Consider the following 14,193-nt stretch of genomic DNA (forward strand, 5'->3'; position numbering starts at 1 on the left):
AATTACAACACTGTTCTAACTTCAATGAAAAGACGTCTGTTTAAAGGAATTAATTCAATATATTGAATTTCTACTCTACTATAAACACACCAGGGAAAAGAAACAAAAAATTAATAGAACAAGACTCTGCCCCTCACCAAAAAATAAATCCATCCAGTTACCAAAAACTTACTATTTCATCTTTTTCCCATTTCTCTGTGTTACTTTTGTCTTGATTTACTACATAACCAGGAGGAAGCCAATTCACAGGGGGATCAAATATTGACACCACCATGCGGCTGGGCAGCCCCTTCTTTTTTCCAAGTCGATACAGATTACAGTTGCTGACCTTTAGCAGAAAAAATTTATAAGATACTTATCCATAGACAGTCATTGCTGAAATTCATATAAGGCATTAACATAATTTTTAGCTAAATATTCTTCATATTCCATAACTGGTCCTCAATTATTCAGACTATATAGTTTCTCTACCTCTTCATGATAGGAAATATTAAATTCTCATTTAATCTGATGATATAAAATTCAAACTGTTAATTGGGACTATCAAAATAGAAAAGAATGCAATTCCACATAAGTCCAAGATGTCACAATATTCTCAATGAAATAAAAGGAGGAAATACCATGAACTCTAGCTATAAAGTGAAAATTGGCACTGAACGGAGCTAAAATAATTTTCTGTTCCTGGAACCTAAGCTATAAATACCATTTCGACTGCAATGCTTTCTCAAATATTATTCCTTAGTTTTGGATGGCATTTCAAGATATTTTGTTCAACCATTTTAAAATAGAGCAAAAGGCAATAAAGAAAAGCTCCATGTTTACTGTCATCAATAAGACAGCTTTACTGTCTACCCTCTAGTCTGTTTCTCCTAAGGCCTCCATCTCCTCCTTAATTTACTCAAATCCATATTTCTATCTCGTTTTTACTTGGAAACCAAGGTCTAGAACGGTCAATCTCATTTTCATTTTCTAAAAACTGGGTTCCTTTTTGTTTAAGTACTTCATGAGCCCTTTTTCCACGTAACTCAATACCCCTGAACAAGCACCCACGTCGGAGAGGCGCTGGTGGGCAGCGAGGGAGAGGAGCGGTCCCTGGAGCCTGCAGGCTGGGCCGGGAGCCCCCCATGACGCTCACTCTGGGCCGAAGCCCTTTCCCACGCCGCCTGCACGGCTTACGCACACGCTGGCTTCCCTTTCCACACCATGGGAACACAGCATCACAGATGCCAACAAGAGGGTAAAGTGCGACAGGGGCGTGAAAGGGACAGAAATCACATTCGAAGTCAGCAGAAGTGGTCCGCCGGGTGGAAAGGGAAGAAGAGCTCAGTAAGGGCCCACGTGAGGCACAAGGTGGGGCAGGCAGAGCTCAGCCCGCAGAAACGGGGCGAGCGGCGGGGAAGGAACGACAGCGGGTGTGTGCACGGGTCCCGCGAAGCACAGCGGGGGCGGCAGCCCGGCCGGGACCCTTGGGGGCGGGGGCGCCCTGAAAGGGCCTTCACCACCATGCTGCGGGAGGGACGGTGATTTCTGCAGCATGTAAGGGGTCAGAGCTTTCTGAGCAGGCGATGGATGAACTTTCAAAAAGGAAAATAATTTCTTTCTTCCCTAAGAGTGTGCTGTTGCTTTACGCTCATTCTCAGCCTCTGATCCTTTCCTCCTGCAACCACCCCTGGGATAGCTCATTTGTTCTCAATTATCACTCGTACGAAGACTGTTTCCTCAGACTGCATCTAAGTCCTAAAGTCTTAATGACCCGAACATTCCACTTCCTAGTCCATGAGGTCTAAAAACTCTAAGCCCAACTCTGACTCCTACACGTCTGTCTTCCTCGGCACCAGCCCCGTCATCGCCCCGGCTGCTATGGTCGTTAGTACCGCGTCACCCTCTCTACCGGGAGGCGGCAGAGGAGAGTGGGCAAGGCTACGGGCTCCGGCCTCAGTCACGCTCCTGACCATCCCAGACTAGCCGGATGACCTGCACGAGCCAACGAAACTCCCTAGGCAAGAGTTTTCTCAACTGCAAAACGGGGGCACGTCATCTACCGCTGAGGGGCACGCTGGGAAGACTGGAACACCCAGTGCAGTGCCTAGTGCTGCAGGAAACTTCAGAGGGAGGTCAGTGTAAGGGTCAAGAGTGAGGTCTCTAGAGCCAGACTGTCTAGGCCGTGCCACGCACTTGCCACGTTAACTTGAACAAGGTAATCTCTCCTGCCTCAGTATCCTCGGCTATAAAATGGGGATGATTAAAGTATACACAATTACAAAAAAAAAATAAAACAAATAGAAGTATACAGAATTAAATCAGGTAATTAATATATGTAAGGTGACGAGGGTAGTGTCTGGCTGGAGTAAGTACTTGTAAGCGTCAGCTAAAATTCTTATTGCCTCTGAAATCTCACTCCCCTCAGTGCTTTCCTTGCTGCCAGACTCTACATCTGTCTCATTTTCTGCTTAAGCTTAGGCTTCTTCAAAGGCCCAAATGATCACTCAGCTTGGTTAGGTTTTGCTTCTCAACTCGCCGCATTCTGCTTTCAGCCTGACCACTTAAAACTACCGCTTTATTAATGTTAATAGTCCCTTACACAAGGAGTACCCTCAACATGCACCTCATTCAAAACAGTGCCGACTCTTTAGCCTGGCACTGAAGATCCTCCATAATACAGCTTCAGCCCACCCGCCTTTTTAAGTCTTTTCTCGGATCTTTCCACACTTTTTCCACAGTTTATTCACCGAGTCCTGACACGCTCTGCCATATGTTCCCTGTTTACACACTACAAACGCACCTCTTCTGTTAACGCCCCCCCTGATCACAAGTGATACTCCTTCCTTCTGAGCGCTTAGCAGTTTTGTGTGTTACTTGTCAAGCAGGTGCATGGCGCCTTGACACCTCTTTTATCATCATTTAAATATTTATCTTCGTTACTTTTCTTCCCTCAATCTTAATTCCACACTAAATTTAGTGTCACTCCCACGCGGGTACAGAGGAGGCTCCAGCTGCCCTGTCGGGTGTGGCGATCCCTGCAGCAACACTTTCCTCATCCTCTGAAATCTATCCGATGCTTGAAACCACTTTTATACACGCTGAATAGTGTAACTGCTCAAAATCAAAGGACGCTTTCTTACCTTTTTGCTTCTCATATAGGAAAGGCGGCCCTCGTGAGCATCAGGGTAAGTGCAAAAGAGATACGTGGTGATGGCATGCTTTAGAAAGGAGTCGCCAAGCATTTCGAGCCGCTCCAGGTTAAATCCATCACTAGCATTTGACAGGGTCAAAGCCTGAAGAATAAGTCCAGGGTTTGGGCCAAGCGTTCTCGAGGAGTACCCGGGAGAAGGGCTCTGCTCAGAAGCCGTCCTGTCCGTGAGCGCCTTACCAGTCTCTGTAGTACCAGGCACGGCGGCCATCGCGGGACTTCCATCTGAGGTAGATTTGTTAGCATTTCCATCAAGGTATTTATTACTCAGTAGAGTACATTCATCGCTGGGCTTGGGCTGGTTCTCATAATTGTATAAATTCTGAATGGGATATGAGGTAGTTGGTTGTACAGGTATTTCCTGCTTGTAGTAATTCAGATGGTTTCCTTGGCAAAAGTCTCTGTTAGCTAAATCGTAACTGCCGTTGGCAAGATTTTTATTGTAAGAAAGACCATTAACTGCTGTAAGATCTGTTGAAACTTCAATTTGGAGCTTAGCAGGTGACTCGAACAACGTTCTGCAGTTCACAGACATTTGGTCATGATTTTCTAGACAGGAGGTTCTAGTAGCACCTAGATGTGCAGCTTTTTCAGGGACGACAATTGTGCTGTGCTTACAGTGATTCTCATTTTCAGCCGAAGAGGAGTTAGCAACTGAGATGAAAGACTTGCTGTCAATAGATTTTTTCCACCCGAAGTCTAAGTTGGGGTATCTGCAAAGACATTTTTATAACTTTTCATCAGATCCTTCAAAAAGGCTAGGCTGAGAGCAAGAGCAATTTGAGTAAAAGTTAAATAAATGAAGATCCCTATAAATATATTCCTACCTTAGAAGATAAATAAGTTTCCAAGGCAGAAACCAACACACCTGGAACTCTGCACAGTGTAAACCATCAAGTGGGACATGGGTCTCTGCACAGTGTGGGGCTTAGCTCATGAAGCCTGGGGCCAGCCTACGGGACCTAGAGCCACCGACTGCGAGGGCTGGGACCCGAGGCCAGCCAGGTAACTAGCTGGGTAACCTGGGACAACTTACTTCACGTCTCTGTACCTCAGCTGCCACACCTGGAAGAGGAACTAACACCTCTTACGCCACAGGATCCTAACAATGAAATCATCTGACATGAGCTACAGCATTTAAGCCAGTGTCTGACGCTGTAGTAAGTACTCAATAAATGTAGGCGTGATCATTGCTATTATAAAGTTCCCCATTTCCTGAACCATCTTGGTCTTGCCAACTGGCTAATTTCTTTAGAATGCAGAGACTGACAGGTGAGAAGAAAATAACGAAGACAAAGGCCACACAGAGGCAATTGCTCTTTCATGTACATTTGATTTTGTAAAAAAGGAAGCGTCTTAAAATGTCAGCAGTGGCAAACAATGGTTTTCATTTTCACTTTAACTGCCATCTCTGAAGGGGGAATGACTGTTTTTGACCTCAGGCTCTCCTCTCTGGCTGTAACTTCCCAAGAACTTTAGACTCATAGACCCAATGTATAGATTTTCACTTATGAGTCAAACGATGCATTTATTTCACGTATCAGATAGGCATCCATGTTTTCTTTCTAATCTTTTAAAAATTATTCTACATACAATTAAAATGTGAACTCAATTCCGCTCCTCTGCCAGCAGGACCTCACGAGCCGAGCTCTTCCTGGCCCACAGCACAGGCGTACCTAAAATCCGCGGGCAGTGACCTCACTCCCACACCAGCGTCGCCGGCTGTCTGCGCTCTTAGCTCCTCTGCGGTCAAAAGGCAGTGAAGGCGATAAAGTATGCTGGGGAGACAAACCGCTTTTCTCCACAGTGATGCTGGAATTGGATGTATAGCACAGAGTTCTGGAACCAGTATCTTTGAGTAAGCAAAAATGGGATAAATATAAATTGTGGATAGACAAATAGAAAGCAAGCACACAAGAGAAGAAAAAATAAAACTTAAGACCAATTTCACTAATGAAGAAAGACAAAAATCATAAACACGAGCAAAAAATCTTAAAAATATTTTTTAAAATAATCCTTTAAGGAAAATGGGATTTATCCTAGGATTTACATGGATGATTTCATGATATAATTGCTATCAGTGGATCAAGTATGAAAGCCAAACCTCTGACACTTACCAAAAAGACATTCAAATGGAAGTCAATACATCATATTAATTAAAGCTAAACAAAACCTAAGGGTTGGGCAACTTCCAAAAACCTCACAAATCACTCAATGCACTTGATAAAATAAAATTCAAACTTATCTTTCAAAACATTAAGTTATGCTAGTAACAATTAACTCACTACCTGTTTATTCTGCAGACTTTCCCATTTGGCTTTCCTCTTTTCAGCACTGCTTAGAGGAAGAGCTTTCCCCTTCTGATTCAAATGGCGAGGTGTCAAAAGATTCAGTCTATAAAAATTTCAAAATAATTTTATCAAACAGACAAAAACAAGTACACCCACAAAGTGGCTCTAAAACTTCTGTGTGAGTACAAGTCACCTGAAGAGCTCATTTAAACTGCATACCGCTGTGCCACACTCTAGGCAACTCTGTGTGCAAAGGACCTCCTGAGTTCAGAGCCCACATACAGGTGGGCTGTGTGGACTGTGAACCTCCACATCTGCCTACTGACCTCTGGAAATAATGCCACAAGTCAAATCAAAATGTCACTTCTAGAGCTCCTTTACCTTGAAGATGTGTGGTCCACATCCAGCAGCGGCTGGTTGAGATTGGTCAGGTCAAGGTTATACTTTGTTTTATAATATTCTGCAAAAGTTTCATATTCAGGGGAAGGAAATTTACTCAGGGGGGTAAGATCAGTGTACACATCAGCTACATAAAATCGATGAGGCTGATCAAAATTGCGATATCTAAAAAGGAAAAACAATCAGTGACTTTCTGATTTAAATCAACTATTCTCAAAACACAACTGCTTTTAATACGGAAATGCAAATTATTTGATTTTAAAGAGTTCAAAAAGGTTAAAAATAAATAACATTAATGAAACTTCAATTCTAAATAATACATTTCAAGTGGATTTAAGACAAGAAGAACTATATTTAGATCAAGTAAAAACTGACTCCCCCTTTTCCCCTATTTTACTACTGTCCTTGTTCTAAATATCTATACTTTGATAACACATGAAAGCTAAATGGCACCTTTAAATATCTCTTAATTTCATCGGTATAAATAGTATAGAAAACTTTCAATATCTAAACAACCAAGTAAATACTTTGTATATTACTAACGCTAAACATGAAAGACACTTGCCACATAAAATGTATTACTGTGCCATTTATGATATTGACAGGTTGGTGTTAGCTAACATTTAAAATATGGCTTTGAAGTACACAAAGAAAAAAGAAAACAAAAACAAAAACCAAAGACTGAATTGCAGCCAGGACTTTAATTCTTTAAAAAGTGCAATGTTTAATTTTATTGCTTAAAAACTCCATCCCCTAAATTTTTACAAAATAAGAAACAAAGCATAGTAATTTACTGTTTTCACTGAACTTAATAACACTATGCCTTTTAACAATTCTAATAAACTATTACTTACACCCAAATTCTTTAAGACTTTGGGGATTAAAAGGATGGAGGTTTTAAGAAGAAAGCCTATCAACATCATCCAGATGCTCTGACCTTCACAAAGGAAAATCCCTTCATCAACAGTGTTTTGGGTTTTGTTTTTTAAGTAAGTCAACTGGAGAGAACAGGTCCACCATGAAGAGATACCTATATTTTCTGTTAGTAACGTCAATGCCAAAGTCACAGGTCACTTACATTCCCCATATGAACAAGGGAATCTTCTGAAACGAAGTATCACCACCACTTAGCCTTCCACTTAAAATCTTACCTTGGAATGATAACTGCATCTTGGTAATCTTCTAATTTAAAAACAAAGGGAGTTTCTTTTGAATACTTTGTACTGGGAATGCCTATGCGAGCTTCAGATTTCTCAATATCTTCCATGAATTTAAAGTCAATGTCCAAAGTGCTGGAGTCATTAACTTAGGAAAGAAAAAGACCCTTTAGCTTGTTAAAAGACAATAATACAGGTTAAGATCTTTACTCAAGCTATACATTCATTACATGTGTCTAATGCAGAGTTACCAAAGATATTTCTGTAGTATATACAATGAGCTCATTGTTAAGCAATAGTTTCACTTTTGAGCTAGTTTACAGAAACATTTTAGAGTCTGGGTCCTTCTTACCAACGTTAAGAGGTAGAACACAGTATGCTGAGTCAGCGTCTGTGGGTTTAAATTCTAGTGCAGGTTTTTCAAGCCGAAGAATATGTGAGAATATATACTGGTGAAGTCTTGTAATCAACTCAAGCATTTGTAGAGATAACGTGAAACCGGACTTCTTCAACTCAATAGATATGGTAACCTCTCCAGAGCGTGTGTACACAGGAAAGTGCGGAATCTTAACAAAAAGAAAAAGAACGCAGCCCCAAGGTTAGCAGATGTTTCAGTCCATTACAAACATTTAACTTCAGAAAAGGAATGGTGTTTTGTATCAGGGGAACAGAAGAGGTACCTTAATTTTAAAATATTAAACATTCTGAGGTAACAGAAGATAGTTAAAGTAGCTTTTCCTTTTTAAAAAAAGAACAAGACAGTTCAACATAAACAGTTATTATGAAACGTCTACCTGAGGTATGGGTTTGGCTGTCAGTATTCCAAAGCATCTTGTGGTATCCTCAGGGGGATAAAGCTTCCGCCTTCTAAAGTTGAGTTCATCAGGTAAAGGTGTCGTTAGAACCATTCCTATCACATACAAGTAACAAGGCTGATCGGGCTTGGGGTAGCTATCCCTCAAACATTCTGGAATCTGGGATTGGAAAGAAAAATTAAGCATCAAGTTCAAGTGTATTAACCTCTTTTCCAGATGTTGGCAAGGTAACAAATTTATTCCTGGCTTTACTAAAAGCTGATGAGAGAAAACTGAGAAAATATCCAAGGCAGGAGACCTAATTTCTTAACCTCACTGGAGAGTCGGCACTTCTGGGTCTGCAAAAGCATATAAAACCATCAAACACTGCAGGGTCTTTCAACACAGTACTGTGCATTTGATCTATTTCTTTTGACTAGAGAACAAACTCTTTTCTTTCTTGGGTTTCTTAGTCTTTACTCACTTGTAGAATACCAGAAAATAAAGGTAGCCAAATTTTTAAAATCCCATGTAATCCTGAAACTCAAAGATAACCTTTATTAACACTGTGATATACTGTATCATCTTCCAGACTTTTTCTGGAATAAATGTATACATTCCAGAATAAATGTATATAAATATATACACATACATATTTTTCATTACAAATGGAATCACAAAACAAAGGCTGTATCATAACCTGATTTTTATGTCCAGTTCCTACAATGAGAACATCTTTCAGGGTCAATACAAATCAGCATCATTTTTTAATGGCCATATCATTGAAGGAGTAAACCATGACTTAAACTAAGATTGCTTCTAAACTTTCAACAATCATACAACCTCACCCAATAGTCTTGCAGTTTCTGAGGCTCAATAACATAAAAAATTATGTCCACAGTTAAAAGGTACAGAAATGCTGGCTATGGGATAGTTATAGTTAATAGAATATCAGATAATACAGAATGCACCTATTAATTAAACAGGATGCAAAGCAGTACTATGCTTCTCAAAACACTTATTGGTGATAACATATGATGTCATATGAAACTAGTCCAGTAATCTAGGATAAATGTTAGAGCAGGAAAATGGGATATGAGGAAATAAGCATTTCAGAAAATCGGATAACTTAATTCATGAGTTTTGAAAAACTGACATGATTTTGAATCTTGAAAATGCTTAGCTGGGCGCAAACTTTTTTAAAAAAGTAAAAACTCAATAAAACTGCAAAAATAAAACAAAAAAAAAATCATACATTTAGGCCAAGATTAAAGTACACAGCAAATTTTTGCTTCTGTTTGGGGTTTTTATAAGGTAAAAATATTGACAAATGTTTTTTAAATAAGTACTTCAGCCCAGTATGGTTACAGCTAGAACTACGCCACAGATCCAGCTAGACACAATACATTGAAAAAACTAATTTTAACTCCAGTCAAGCCACATCCTTGCACCTTGCTTGCACCTGCTGGTGTGCCCCTCATCTGGATGGGCACTTGCCTGTTTTATCATACACACCCTCTCTGTTTTAGCTCCAAACATAAGGTAAAGCAAGAACACTGACACTAAAGTGAATGAAACAAAGAACGTCTCTTTAAATGAAATTAATGCACTCTGGATAGAATCTGATAGATGAGTCCAGGAATCGTTTTGAGAAGAAAAACAAAAGCAATGTCTGAAATGAGAACGAGTACACAGTGTACACATGGCAGCAAAGGGGCTGATCTGAGAGAAGCTGTGAACGAGGGAGGGAAATGAGCTGAGATCCAGAGGGAGCAAAATTACAAGGGTTTTGGGAAGCCAAGCAAAGGAATCTGGACTTGATACAGCAAGAAATAAAGTCAGAAAGGGTAGATTTTTGCTCAGTTCTAACCAATACTAACTGCTTTTGGGTAGCACTGTCTTCGTTTTGTGGAGCCTGGTCTTCCTGGAACACTGGTCTCTTCTTCATCATGTAAATCAAGCTCTTCTTCGTATTTAACAGTCTCTTTCCCAACTGGCATCAAATGGTCATCCAGTTCGCCTAAGAAATTTAAAGAGAATTAACAAACAATCCTGATTTTGCCTCTCTAACTCATCAGTGAATAATCCAGAACAGCACTATGTTAGGAAGCAACTGGAAAAGTCATGAAAACTAAAGCATCTGTGCTTTTAAAAATACGAAAGTTATCAGATGTGATACTTAAAGCAAAGTCTATTTTGACATTTGTATATTCAGTACGATCAGGATTATAAATTCTGTTCTAAGATTAAAAAATAAAAACATGAACAGAAAAATAGCACACGTCATCCCTTTACAAATGCCACTGGAAAACGAGTCTTCCCATTAAAAAAAAAGTTTTAATTTGTACACTAACAGAGACTAATTTGAGACCGATACATTAAAACACAAAACACAAAGTTCATGATTCAACAGTTACTAGAAGACCTTTTTATGTATTTCTATACTGAAAAGAGGTCAGGAAATGGGAGCAAATAAATTGTAGCTGTTAAGCTGTGGAAAACAGAGCTCCTCCATCTTACACAGGATCTTCAGTTACATCACACTTACATCTATCTTCACCAAAGCACACCAAGAGCAACAAGTTCACAGCCCGCAAAATCCTTAGGCACCTATAAAGCCCTTGATGTGCTTTTGTTTTACAGTGTTTTTAACTTTATTTTTATTTACATGTGCCTTTCCAACACTCTTACCAATTTTGTGCAGTTTTTCACAGCAAATGAGAGCTACGACTCTTTCAGCCAATCGTATACAGCTCATTGGGGGACCCTGAAAGTAACAAAAAAGGTGCCCATTATATATGCAAGAAGCTGTATTATCATTAGTGCGTAAAACATATATGAAACCTCTACCCCGAAATCTTTAAAGTTGAAATTTACCAGAACAAAGTTTCATTCTGAAAAACGTCAGCAAGTTTTAAAAAATCCTAATCTCCATAATTTGAAGAGCCATCTTTAAAAATCCTGCCCAGGGCTTCCCACGTGGCGCAGCAGTTAAGAATCCGCCTGCCAATGCAGGGGACACGGGTTCGAGCCCTGGGCCAGGAAGATCCCGCATGCTGCGGAGCAACTAAGCCCGTGCACCACAACTACTGAGCCTGTGCTCTACAGCCTGCGAGCCACAACTTCCGAGCCCGCGTGCCACAACTACTGAAGCCCATGCGCCTAGAGCCCGTGCTCTGCAACAAGAGAAGCCCCCACTCGCAGCAACTAGAGAAAGTCTGTGCGCAGCGACGAAGACCCAACGCAGCCCAAAATTAATTAATTAATTAATTATTTTTTAAAAAGCCTGCCCAGTAAAACCTACATAGTTATAACTAAGATTTTACAAGTTTGATGAATTTAAATTTTAGTAAGAATTTAATATATCAGTATTGAGACTAAGGATAGCAGTTACACAAAGGCTGATTTTCAAGTCAACAACAAAATAACTAGAGCAACCCAGCTGCATTTAATGAATTCTGTGTCACTGTAAGTATCTAAGCCACAGCTCAATGATTCTGCCAGAAATGTTTATAGTAGTAAGATCTTAAACGAAACTTCAGAGGTCATCTAATCTAATTCTGGGAGTCTACAAATTATATAGTCTATTGAAGATTTGAACATATAGTTGACTACAAAAGAGATTTACAAATTTACTTTTTAAAGTAGATTTAAAGCCAAATTTACCTGTAACTTGAATAGCCTTAGAGAAGCTGAAAACAAATCCATTAATCACATATTTTAAGGCACAATCATTTCTTTTTCTAAACTTACAACAATGGAGGCTCGAAGAGGTGAGTTAATTGGCAGATAAAGAGTTGAATAAAATGTACCATCAGGCAACTCTCGGGTTCTACATTTAGGAGCCAGGTGAGTAAACGGATCACTTGGTAATCTAGCACAGTATCTGTGAAGAAAAAGAAATTCTGATGCTGAGTCTACAACTGAGAAACAGAGGAAAAAATTTTTACTGATATTCACATTCTAAAGTTTGGTTTTTTTATGCCCCTCTTCCCCTCTACTGGATTGGTATTTATATGTGGAGTCTGAGCTTCACTGCTTCAAACTTTCAATAAGATGGAACAGTACATTTATATACATAATGGAACGTTCTGCAATGATGTTCTTTCTGTATCTGTGCTGTCTGACAGGGAGGCCACTGAGCACGTGCAATGTGGCAAGGGCAGCTAAAGAACTACATTTTTTACTTTATTTAATTTTCACTGAAATTGAAATTTGGATATAAATAGCCATATACGTCTAGTGCTATGTCTGGACTGTGCAGAAAGTATTGTTCAGAATCCGTTAAGGGAATAAACTGCCAGTGTTTGTTCCTTAATGATCTTACATTTGCCCCCAACTACTGGGGTCTATGCAAGGAAGGCATCAGAAGCGGGCCCAGTGTTCACACAAAGGAGGGCAGCAGAACAAGACGACCACCCAGCGGCAGCACAAGGAGAGCACTGCAAGCAGGGCAAGAAGCCAGCCTCGAGGGAGCTGGGGCCCAAGTCAGGAGGGTGCTGGGACAGGAAGCCAACCCAGTGGGGGCCAGGACACATGCAAGGAGGGCAGCGGAATGGGCAGCAACCCTGCAAGGTCCGGACCTGTGCAATGAGGGCACCTAAACATGGCGGCAGCCCTGCAGACTGCTACATATAGGGAGACTGAACAGTCAAGTAATTATTTTGAGGACAATGGGAATTCGATTCCTCACTATTAAAAAAGCCAGGAACAAAGATGGAAAAAAGGGAAGCTAGAATAAACCCTCTGGTGTCATACTAAAAAATGGAGTTAACAGCAGACAGGTAGTCAGGTACAGAAATAACTACAAACGTGTATTTATACAAATGTTTATATAAACGTGTATGTGAATAGGTATAAACATTTTCTAGCTCCATCTACTAAACAGCCTGGTAGCAGTAATACTCCCGAGGCAGTGAACACACCGAGTGCGCAGATCTTGGTTTCTAAACACGACTCATTCTCCACTAAAAGGAACCAGGACCTTTCGGAGAAATAGCCAATATCTAGGCTGGGGCAGGGAAATTATGAGTCTAGAACATCTTAGTGTGCCATAAAATACAGAAATGTTCAAAGAATAATAGTGACATGCTAAAAAGACATAGAAGCTAGAATGAAGGCGCCCCCACCAGCCAAATTTTACACAATTTTAACAACAAAATAAATGATAGTAGAAGACTATAAATGACTGAATAAAACAGGAGCCCATTAATTCACATTGGATAAAAAAATAAAAGGAACAAATAAACGGAGAGAAGAGAAAGCTCTTCCTCACAGTAAAATGACAATAAATACAGAAAGAATAATGCAATCGGAAAACCACCATTTTGCAGACATCACAGAAATAATCAATTCAGGCAAGAAATATCAATTGAGTACTGACACTGATGGGTGAAACTGGGAAGAGGAATAAATTTCATATAATCTCAAAATATCTCCCCATGTAATAGTCACTAATTATAAAGGGGAAAAAGGCAACTTTACAGTAGAGAAAGCGGGCAGACCTTACGTAAGTGATCAAAGTCACCACCATAGTAAGAGGACAAATAAACACTGAGTGACCCCGTTAGAGAGAATGAAAGGAACGCAGCATCACTTCCATGATATGCTGGCCGAAAACACATAACCTGGGTCTAATCATGAGAAAATATCAAATAAACCCAAATTGAGAAATGACTGGCCTGTCATCTTCCGAAGTTTCAAGGTCATTAAAGTCAAGGAAAGACTGAAGAATGGTTCCAGGTTGAAGGAGACCAGAGAGATGAGGAAAATGGGTACAACCCACGATCCTGGACTGGACCCTTTCACTCCAAGAACATTCTCGTGAAACTTGAATGGGTCTCTCTGGGTGAAGGGTATATGTGAGTTCTCTGTAGTACTCTTGCAATATTTTAAAGTCTAAAATTGTTTCAAAATAAAAAGTTAAAAAGAAAATCTTATGTTTTCTGCTCCTTTATTTTGCCTCTGCACAAAATTTATCCTGCTACATAATCCAGCTAGGTATCTGCTTTTCTTAGTTCTTGGAAATGTTATCACCAACTCAGGACAAAGTAAAACAGAACATACTCAAAAAAAAAAAAAAAAAAAAGGTTAATTTATCATAATCTTCCATTACTGCTAATGGAAAATTCAATATCCACCAACATTCATGACACAAAACAAGTTTCAAGATTTATAAAAGAAGAGTGAGTGTTGCAAAATTAATTTCAATCTAATTAAAATACAGATGCCTTCATTATGTCAGCCTTGCCAATGAGAATTAAACATTTATTACTATGCAACACTGGTTTTGCCTTCTGACAAAAAAGAACAATGAACAAAAAAAAGCAACTTCTTTTCCTTCTCTCATCAAAGTATCACAG

The 14,193-nt window shown here is 39.8% G+C and overlaps 1 protein-coding gene across 8 annotated transcripts in view; it reads right to left on the minus strand.

The window, feature by feature from the left end:
- Nucleotides 1-14,193, minus strand: part of DICER1 (dicer 1, ribonuclease III) — a 71,163-nt gene that overhangs the window by 13,889 nt on the left and 43,081 nt on the right. For all 8 annotated transcript variants that reach the window (XR_014015415.1, XM_081229138.1, XM_081229137.1 and 5 more), the window contains 11 exons: nucleotides 11,585-11,717; nucleotides 10,523-10,598; nucleotides 9,712-9,851; nucleotides 7,832-8,011; nucleotides 7,390-7,603; nucleotides 7,032-7,185; nucleotides 5,863-6,045; nucleotides 5,479-5,584; nucleotides 4,867-5,042; nucleotides 3,123-3,903; nucleotides 173-328 (listed from right to left, as the gene is read on the minus strand). Coding sequence is in view for 7 of the 8 variants with exons in the window: in XM_081229138.1 (XP_081085264.1) it covers nucleotides 173-328; nucleotides 3,123-3,903; nucleotides 4,867-5,042; nucleotides 5,479-5,584; nucleotides 5,863-6,045; nucleotides 7,032-7,185; nucleotides 7,390-7,603; nucleotides 7,832-8,011; nucleotides 9,712-9,851; nucleotides 10,523-10,598; nucleotides 11,585-11,717 (2,299 nt within the window). In the remaining variant the exon portion in view is untranslated. The remainder of the gene's footprint in view (nucleotides 1-172; nucleotides 329-3,122; nucleotides 3,904-4,866; nucleotides 5,043-5,478; nucleotides 5,585-5,862; nucleotides 6,046-7,031; nucleotides 7,186-7,389; nucleotides 7,604-7,831; nucleotides 8,012-9,711; nucleotides 9,852-10,522; nucleotides 10,599-11,584; nucleotides 11,718-14,193) is intronic.

Source organism: Mesoplodon bidens (genome assembly GCF_964165515.1).
Source record: "Mesoplodon bidens genome assembly, chromosome: 3".
NCBI classification, from domain to species: domain Eukaryota; kingdom Metazoa; phylum Chordata; class Mammalia; order Artiodactyla; family Ziphiidae; genus Mesoplodon; species Mesoplodon bidens.